Genomic DNA, 10,362 nt, shown 5'->3' with positions numbered 1-10,362 from the left:
TACCTCTATTCTTCTTCTCCGCAAATCGGCAGAAAGAGAGCCCCCTTCTCTCTGAAAAGAGAAAGAAAAAAGTGAACGAAAAGCGAGACGAATCTTCCTTAACTTCGTCGCGCCATCACCGCTGATTCAGCCTAGCACAGCCCGCTGCAAAGTTCATTTTGCTGCTCGCTAGTGTTCGACCCACCACATATTTTGCCCTTCCTTTTACAGATCCACCCCTTTTCCTACCTTCTCTTTTCTTACCACATGTCTTTCCTTTCTGCTTCAGTCACGAACGATCCTATTTCCCGACATACATCCAATCGGTATATGCGTTAGATATCCATCCTCGAAAGAGGCAGAATCCAAATTGCAAACGCCGCACGGAAAAATTTGTCGCAAGGAAATAGAGAGATCCTCCTTTTCGACTAAATCCATTCGTGAGCCGTCTGACGAAAAAGACCCTTCAGCGTCAGCATAAAGTAAATCGATTCTTCCTAATCAGCTTTCCAAATTATTGACCAAGAATCGAATCGACCATACCTCGAAGGCGCTCGCTATTCCGTCTTCGTCCTTTTTTCGCAATATCGCCATCTCCCATCGAGATTTTTTCACCCTTCTTTTTTCATTGATCACACCCGAACGCGCTTACAACTTCCATATCGCATTGCAATCTGGAATCCTCGTACCGAATCTTCGACACTCTGACGCACCGTCCATTGCCATCCTCTTCTCTTTCTCTTTCTATCTCATACATCTCATCCAGCACGGTAGACATCATTACGGAAGAAAAGGTATTATGGACAATATTGTTTTACGTAAACCCACGTGCGTGACTGATACCTGTAGCCGTAAACTTGTCGTCTGTCTCCTTTTTCTTTTTCCGTATTACGCACAGCCGTTGTCACACTATTAAAGCCTAATTACGACGCGACTCGAGCGAACGCTTTTAGAATGCCATAAATTGCCTCGTCGCTCTATGAATTAACGCGAATAACCACGCGAATAATGAAAATAGAAAAAGCGCAAGATGTAGCGTCGCGATTAAGACTCGCGTTTCTCGAGATAATTTTCCTTCCCCTCCGTGTGCGTGCGTGCGTGCGCGTATGTGTGTGCCCGTATACCGAACGTACGCCGACGATAAACTCTTCCGTCCCCGTCCCTCTTATCTCTTTCTTTCTTCGTACTTTAACCGACAGTCGTTCATGCTTCACGTTCCTTCAAGCTCCTCTGTCGATTCCGAATCTCGATACTGCCATCATCACCACTACCAGCCCTTGATCGTGTGCCACATATACATGTATAATTGATGTGTTTACCCTACACGTATAGCATAATGCATATACATCGAATATACGTGTATATGCGTATACCTTATATATAATTGCTCTTTACAGCTGTGACCATTAAAATAGTGGCTCGCTCGTTGGATGTGTTGTCTCGTTCGTTGTCGATGTGTTTTTTATCACCTTTGTACATATTTTCTACTTATGATGTGAACTACGTTTATCTTACTGTAATTAGATTTGATATTCTTTATCAAAATTTTTCACCACTCATCCGTATCCGATCACTCTACGTTCTCCGGCCGTTAAAAGCCATACCCGATCAATCGTATTCTTACGGTTTCCCTTTTACACCTCTCTCTCTCTCTCTCTCTCTCTCTCTCTGTCTCTCTCTCTCTTTCTCTCTCTCTTTTTCTCTCTCTCTCGTTCACGCAGATACACCTACGTACACTGTCCCTTATCCCACGACAGTCTGTTTTGTCGAGTTAGAGAACGCTCTAACGCGTGGATACGTTTAGGTGCAGATATTTCTAAAGACGAGAAGAATGTAAATCGCAACTGGATTCCAAATTTTGTTTGCTTTAGTAAAATTTCTCGTAAAATTCATTGGGGGTTACCAGATCGATAGGAGAATGAAGTGGATCAGAAAAGTCGCGGCAATTAATTCTATTCGCTATCAGCATTCCTCTAAATTTGTACGAACGAACGCACACCAAACCACACACACGCTTAATAATTGTCGGACTCACGATCCCATGGAGGATGCCATTCGTCATGAACGTGTAACGAATAAAAAGAATTCGTTGGTATTTATCGAGTACGCTTAATTGGAAAATCCTGAACGGAAATGCTACGGAAAAATGTCGAACAAAGGAAAGAACGTTAAGCACGATAAGTATCAATGGAGTCGTGGGGGCCGAATTATTTCGCGAAAATCATTATCGAGTTTTTTACGATCCGAAAAGATAATGACTTACAAAAATATTATCCTGTCTTCTGGTGATCCTATCGCGAAAGACTCGAAGATCCTTGATCGGTTGTAAAAAATTGTTGTATCTATCGAGAAAGAAAAAATCTGATTAGTAGTCTAATTAGTCCATACACGTTCGTCGTATGGAAAGAATTAAGGAAAACTGTGCAAAGGACAAAACGACTTGGAAAACGGTCTGATTTTCGATATTATTCTTACACAGCTTAGAAATAGCTGCAGATTATCGTAAATATTCAATGTCACGTAATGAGTGTTGAGTGTAACCTTTTATATACAAGAGGGTATGCCTCGGCGCCGAGAGCGGCATTCTCCTCGGTGATTTCGTCCACGACGGGTTCGGCTAAAATTCTTCGTACGATCCATACGTGAGAAACTGTCGTGTTATATTCGGCCGAAATCATTGCGAAACGACTCGTTGCCATCGTCGAGAATGCCGTACGTAGTTACGTTTTACGTTTTATGTTTTACGTTTATATTTTTGTTACCTCTTACGTTTTACGTTTCACCAGGTTCTTTCGCGATCCCGTTCGTTTTCTCCACCTATTTCTTCGGCTTGTGACGTAGGTCGTAGGTTGGTATATTGGTTACTGGATTATTTTTATATCTCCTTACTGTCACCACATTCTTCTAATTATTATTATTATTATTATTATTATTGTTAAATATGTATATTATATCGTTAATTATTATTATTACAATTGTTATCGTTTTTCGAAAGGAACGTTCAAATTTGAAACGAGGCGGATTCTTTGGCGGAACGCTGCTACCATTGTCATCCAATTCTTCCATTACAATTCGACCGTTAGCCAATTAAATTGGAGATTCTGTCCTTGCGACGACAAAATTAATTTCACCGAATATCCTATCGGGGGAACCGCCGATTTTCATTGGAGGACATCAAATTTGAATCTTCCTCGTACTATATGTTACCGTTATCGTTATCACGCATTAATACACACGCAGCCCTCCACGCTGTCTGAGATGGATACGTTTACCGCGATTGTAAGCCAGTGTAAACGTACGCATCGATATTTATATAGATCGTTACTTTACGTGTCTCCACACGGATGTGTTTACATTTTGTATACCCCTACCTCCTTCCCCTTAGGATGGTGGATGCTGGTGTAACCGTGTAACTTTGTCGTTCTCGGTGTTAGCCGCAAGATCTTCTCTTTGACGCCTATAAAGCACAAAAAGAAACCAAACGATCAAAATCCCTGCTACTCCGGACTTGAAAAGTAACTAACATCGTTCTTTTTGTCCTTTTTCTGTTTTCTCTCACTTTCGACACTCGGCCAACGACCCGCAGACAGAAAGCTGTTCGTGGGAATGCTGAGCAAACAACAGACCGAAGACGATGTACGACAATTGTTTGCTGCCTTTGGCACAATAGAGGAGTGCACCATCCTCCGTGGGCCAGACGGTAGCAGCAAAGGTGAGTACGGCATTTTTCTTCTTTCTCCGTACCTTACCACTTTCCTCCGTCTCATTCATTATCCGTATGTGACCTCAACGTTCTTGTCCGAAACTTGTCCAGCAGGGTCCATCGGCTATCGCGATTAAAAGATTAAAAGCGAGTCAATCACGAAACTCTGCTGCAATTCCTCTGCGCTCGACCCAGACTCGTGTTTTCTCGCAGAAAAGAGATCTCTCGACAAAGACTAACTTTTAAATTAAAATACGAGAAAAGATTTCGCAAGAGAGGACTGACGTTCTCTCTGCTCTCCCCTTCCTGCGACTCTCCCACTTCGACCCCTTCCTCCCTCTCTCTCTCTCTCTCTCTCTCTCTCTCTCTCTCTCTCTCTCTCTCTCTCTCTCTCGCTCTCTCGCTATCTCTCCGATTAGTTCGTTAAGAAGGGGAAGCGTTTTCTCGCGCGCGTTCAAACTGGTGATGAGCTGCGAAACTCATAATCCCTCCCCGCGGACGTGTTCTTCTCGAGGTCCATCGAATGGCGAGGTAGGTGAAGAAAGAATAAGAGAAAGAAGAAAAAGGAGAGAAAGAGGAAAAGAAAGAGAAGGAAGAAGAAGAAGAAGAAGAAAAAGGATTCTCGAGGGTGCACCTTCTCCACTCCTTTGCCAAAGGACGAAGAGCAAACCGAGACTGCGAAATTAATCACGAGATGCGCCGGTAAGAAAAAAACGCGAGAGAGTAAGCGCACTTCAAAAGAAGCAATTGCCTCGGTGCTTGCACGAAGACGAGAGAGAGAGAGAGAGAGAGAGAGAGAGAGAGAGAGAGGAAGAGGATAGCCCTTTAGACCGTCGTACCGATGAGTAAGCAACGACTACCAGCGGCCAAGTAAAAAAAAAAGTATAATCGCTCTGGCATTTGGATATTTGCTCGCGCTCCGAGCAACCTCCTTCCGCGTACTTGTAAAGAGAAAAAGAGAGGTAAAGATTTTTGCCAAGAGAGTAAGAAGAAGTTGATTGTATATGGTGACGGGGTAAGGAAGCTCGCTCGGAAAGGACAGGAAGGGCAATAATTTCCGCTGGACGAGGCAGGGAAATTTAAATATTTTCATTCAAAAATGAAGACCGCGAGTAATGGGATGCTGGTCGGGTCGGACGTGCTTTCAAGGAGTTTGCGAGAAACTGGCGGCGAGGAAGAGGAGACTCGAAGAAAATGAGAGGCGGAAAGGGAGTTAGAGAAGAGCGAAATGGGGTAGGGATAAAGGAAAGAGCAAGACGAACGAGACCGAGAAGAGAGTAGTAAGGAAAAGGGCAGGGCGCGGGAGAGGGCGGAGGCGCGAATGTAATTAAATTCCACTTTGAAGTGAAACTCACTTTCAGCAGTTAATAAGATTTTGATTCGTAGTCGGTGGTGACGTAACGCGGCGCCAATCGCGCTTGGCAGGTACCGGCTAGAATCCGCGACCCTCGAAATAGAGAGTCGAAGCTCGTAATCATGGAAATTTCGAAGGACGTTCGGTATAGCTCAAGAATTCGTTTCTTTCTAGAATTCGCTATTCCCGATCGCTTTAAAGTCTCGCGACGCCATCGTATGGAGAAGCTGAAAGGAACTTTGTTCGATGCACGGATTTGTCTTTGCAAAATTCTCTGCGAAAGCCAGGGGATACCGAGAAGTCGAGGCAACGTCTCCTGTCACGAAGAAATTAACACGGGACTAACGTGCCTCCCCCAGGAACGACCCTGATCGCTTATTCCGTGCAACTCCGCGCACACGCATAAAGCTTCGCGTCCTCGAGTCCACGATCCTCGCCATGTAACCTCACCCAGATGGAAACTTTCCGAACACGCTTCATCACCACTTCGCCGGTGAGTTTCATAACTAGCTAATCCGAACTGTAATAGAGAGATCAGGGTAGGGCTGGAGCGCGCGTGACTGCTTTATACGCGTCGCCCTTTCCGCAACTTCAAATTACCTACGCTAAGGAGATATCGCTTTCGTAAATCTTATTTCGGATCATCCGTTAGTTAAGCGTCGGGATCAGTGAGTCGTCTCTGTTTCTCTCTTCCTCTTTATTCTCTTCCGACTCCCCGAGTCTGGGATATCCGTACGAGTCTCGTTGGTACAGCGTTTCAAAGAGCGGGAGGGAGGGAGAGAGAGAGAGAGAGAGAGAGAGTTATGACCTATCAAAATTACAGCCATTCCCAAAGCCCGTTGTTCGCAATCCCGTTTCCAACTTCGTCGGTTCGATAAAGCGATTCGAGAGAGGACGGGACCGCGTTAAAGTAGCGCCCGGTAACGAGGAGTTTAAGAACACGATTCGAATGGACCCAACGTTAATAAGAGGTGTCGCGGAGGATTATTCGAAGGGGAAACTTTCTCTCTGCCGTGACGGACGGAGGAGGGAAAACCGAAAACCATCGGCCATACCGTCAAACTTTTCCTTTAACTCGATTTCTCTGTCGTAATCCTCCCTTCGATTAGCCGTATCGTCGACCGACCGAGTAGTACACATCGTTCGTCCATATTCTTCGATTCTCTCGTTTCCGGTTACCGGTCAGCTTCGTTCAACGATCGTTTCGACATTTTCTAGCCTTGACGGTATTGCGATTAAGGTCCCGGTGTCATTAGTTCTTTTAAGAATCGTTCGATTTTCGTTCGAATTTTCGCGCGGTACCTCCAAGTCGAAGCAAACGGAAACTCTCTTCGATAAAAGAAAAGTTCTTCCTGTGTACGAGAAGCGTTACATACCTTCGCCAGGAAGTTCAAAAGGTGCCGGAAGACTTCTCGGTAACGAGGAGTTTAAGAAAGGAATGGTAAGTCCTTGGATACAAAGACGGTAGAAGGAGATCGTCCTCCTGCGCCCGCTCCCTCTCGTCGTCCTCATCGTCGTCTTCGTCGTCGTAGTAACGCTCCACATTCCCTCGCCGAGTAACGACAAGGCTCTTCGTCCAATTATTTTTCCCTCGGTTCGAAACATTTCAACGCCACTTCAACGAACGAACTCGTTCTATTCTCGTTGTCGTGCAATTCCTTACTGCCTTCGTGCTACCCCTCTTTATCCTTCTTTCTTTCTTTCTCTCATTTTCTCTACGCTTTTTCACATATACATACACGTTTGCGAGCTCGCGCGAGAAGGACGGACGGACGGAGGGAGAGAAAGAGAGAGAGAGAGAGAAAGAGAAACTCCAAGCATGGACCGCGAATCCGCATTATTTCAATTGCGCGAACGGCAATAATTCACAGTGCTAAGAAGATTATAAAATGTTTATGAATAATGGAACGAAATATTATTCGGAGGCAAGCCCTCGAGGGTCCCGCCTCGTGCAAGGAGGGTCGCGCGCAGGACGAGGTAACACCACGGACAATGGCGAAAGCACCCTGGTTCTCTCTCTCTCTCTCTCTCTCTCTCTCTCTCTCTCTCTTCTTCTCTTTCCTTGCTCTCCTCAAACAGAGCTTTCAAGGTGTATTTGCGCGGCTCGCGTGGTTCGTACGCGAGCACGAAGAACGTACACCGAAGCGAAAACGCGAGAGAGGGAGAGCGATTCTATGCATTAACTTGTAATATTATTGCAATCCACCATTACCAAGCCCCTTTTCGTGAAAGACGTTACGCCGTGTTGCTCCGCCCTTCCCGAGAGACGCGTTACGTAACTTTTTTCCTTCTTTTAGTTTAAAGACCTCTAATAGGTGTTTCGACGTGCGTCGTTAAGCTCTTTTTAGAAAGCAAAACGCGACGAAATTTTATTCGGCCTTAAACAACAATTTCCAGTCGACGAAAATCGATCGCTTTCAATGTACAGGGATCATCGATGATGCAAAAGGAATGCGTATAAAAGGACGAAATTGGTAGCGTACGCGAATAAGCACCGATACATTCGAGACGCGAATCCTGGGTTTGCAAGTGACAGCGCCGAGATTAATCATCGATAACCAGCGCCCATATAATACTCCCTCATAAAATGCTAGAGTGAGGAAATTATTGACTCGTACATCCCGTCAGCAATACCATCGAGGGGGATATTCCACCGTCATCTGTCTGTATTGTGCCGACGCGTTCGAAATCGACTGCGTTTTAGAACTGTTATCTCGATCATTGGAAATACAGCTCGAATTTTTTACAACTCGAATTTTTTGCAGCTACAATTTTTTACAGCTCGAATTTTTTACAGCTCTCCCTACCCCACCCCCCCCCCCGCCCCCTCTTTGGCAATTACCAATTTCACAAGCAACTTCATTGCGCGATCAGCTTCGCCGTAAATTGCATAACGCTTTCCATTTTTTTGTTTTTATTTTTTCAGTTTCTTCCAGAATATTAAAAGTTGTCGAACCGTATACCGCGACTTTCCGTCCGTACCTCCATCCACCTCGGTTTCCGTCATTTTTTTCCGTAACGCGTGAACCGATACGTAACAAAAAATGAAGGGTAGATGTGACGCTCTCGCGGACACAAAAAGAAGAAGCGGAAGCGGAAGAGAGGGAGGAAGAAGAAAAATAAAGACAAAACCTTATTGGGTTGTTCGCACTGCGGGGCAGCTTCGCGTTCGTTCGAGGCCGCTGCCGGTGCTTTCGCGGGAGAGGGAGTTGGAAGCTCTCAATATGTCCGACCTAATCCTCTCCCAGAGGACTCTACGTCCCCTCTCGCGCGGCGCTTTACTTTGCAATACGTAGGTACAAACATTTCGAGGCCAGCTGCGCCACGGGATTTAGGAGCTGAGCGATTAATAAATGCTTCGTAGGACGAGCAAGTAGCGGGATCTCTCTCCGACAGGCGCTCGACGAGACTCCTGGTGATTTACCGTCTAGATTTCGCGCGTCTGCATTCAAGTTACCGCCGTCTCTGGATTTCCGACGATCTTCGCGGTGGGATCGCTTTGATTTAACGTCGCCGATATGAAACGTCCGCGACGAAGAGAGTCCGTCGTCGTTCCCGTCGTTTGTGGAAATTTAGAGATCTCGCATTTTCAACGAGTCGGACCGACTTTATCGGAATATTTTAATGCTCTAAATGGGAGGTACGTGTTCGTTTCGAGATCGGTAATCGTCCTCCTTTGAGAAAGTAATACAACGACACGGCGCCGTATCGTCTCGAATCTCATCTTTTTGTCATCAGACTCGTCGTGCGACGATCGAGTCGATCGATTTCCATGTCGAAAGCTCAACGTTCGATCAAACTTATCGCGACGAGATTAAGATCACGATTAAAGGTGGGAAACGTAAATAACGACTCGCGTGAGCGATACGTTACGCCGCGTGCGTTAGGTAGGCATATCGTTATGATCGAACGCAATCTTTTCTTCGGGTCACGCTAAGCTCGCGTAACGATCGCACGATCCCCACGATCGAAAAGTAATACGCGCCTTTACGTGATCTCCAGTTGGCAGATTTTATTGTCCGAAGAAGAAGAAAAGATGGCGCATCGTGTCCTTATTTAGGTCTCCTTCGGAATGTAAATCGCGGACGTTTCGGTATCCAACGAAGGAAGTCGAATCCTTTTGTTCGCATGACTTAGACCGACCAAGGTGGGGGGGGGGGGGGGGGGAAGAGACTATTGTGGCTGGAAAGGAAAGATTTACCGTTCTTATATTAATGCGATTACCGGTCTCGCTAGAAAGAAGGGCCTAGCGAAAACGGCAAAGGACTCCGGGCTTCTTTCTCGACTCTTGCCTCTCGTACTTCCGATATTCGTACTCGTCCGTGAAGAAAGGCGCTTCCAACGGGTAAAGACCTTTCAGTGCGGAATAGGGATAGGAGGAGGGAAGAAACAGGAGAGACGGTCGGAAAAGCGAAGGAGGAAACGAGAGAGGGCGGATCTATAGGTGGTTCCTCGGTCGGTTCCCTTCTATCGGCTTCCGTACGACAGCTTTTGCCCGTCAACCGTAAATACTCCATATTGGCCATAAACCTTTACATTCGTGCATTACCCATCCTGATTTGACATGTTCCACAGCCCCGTAAAGCTCGTCGCTCTGCGTTATCGGCGAGTAACCGACGGGCGACTAGGGGGCGGCGGCTTAATGCATTAATACCGCCTGTTTTAAACTCGCGCTCCGGTGTCCTTCTCACGGACGAACGAGCCGCCTTCGTTCCTTCGTCACCCTTTCGGCTATTACCGCACGGCTGGTCAACGGAAACTCCGATGGACCCTTGCGGGGCTTCGCATCGGCGACGGCCACGACGGCGCTCTTCCACGGACCGAGCTCGAGATCAGGAGTTTCAAGTTCCTTTGTCGCGTCCTTTGACCGATTCGCCTCCGCTCGTAAAATCCAACGATTCAACGGCACGATCCCGATTCGCGTCGTCCCAGGCTCCGTCTCCTCTTCCCATCGACGCGAGCTGCAACGCCTTGTCGTGCAATACCAAGCAGAGATTCGATAACATCCTCGCGGATATTGTCAGCCGATTCAATTCGCCCTGGTTATTGCGTTATATTTATAGGATCTCTCTGGTTATACGGCTTTATTTCACCGGTGAACGACGCTATTTTCTACCCGTGTCGCGATATATTATGCGCCTCACGCTGTAACCCGCGAACGCACGAATAATGATCGGTTTGGATCATTCCGCCAGGCAGACTGTTTTTAATATTCGGCTTTTATACACCAGAAGCTTTTATACGTTCCGCTTCGATATTCATGGAATACGCTTTTACATTTTTACGAAATAATATATAACATTTTTTATCATAATATAATTCCGTC

General features: G+C 46.2%; 1 protein-coding gene across 19 annotated transcripts in view; it reads left to right on the top strand.

Moving 5' to 3' along the window:
- The window catches only part of LOC122633679 (CUGBP Elav-like family member 4), a 469,576-nt gene that overhangs the window by 417,167 nt on the left and 42,047 nt on the right, over positions 1-10,362 (top strand). For 15 of the 19 annotated variants that reach the window (XM_043821882.1, XM_043821886.1, XM_043821885.1 and 12 more), the window contains one exon: positions 3,566-3,691. The exons of 3 other annotated variants lie outside the window; for them this stretch is intronic. In XM_043821882.1, the coding sequence (XP_043677817.1) occupies positions 3,566-3,691 (126 nt within the window). Of the gene's footprint in view, positions 1-480; positions 774-3,565; positions 3,692-10,362 lie in introns of those variants that run through there. One more of the 19 variants, XM_043821895.1, reaches the window with a different exon arrangement.

The sequence above is a fragment of the Vespula pensylvanica genome, chromosome 13, assembly GCF_014466175.1.
Source record: "Vespula pensylvanica isolate Volc-1 chromosome 13, ASM1446617v1, whole genome shotgun sequence".
NCBI lineage: Eukaryota > Metazoa > Arthropoda > Insecta > Hymenoptera > Vespidae > Vespula > Vespula pensylvanica.
This window is presented reverse-complemented; position numbering and strand designations above follow the sequence as displayed.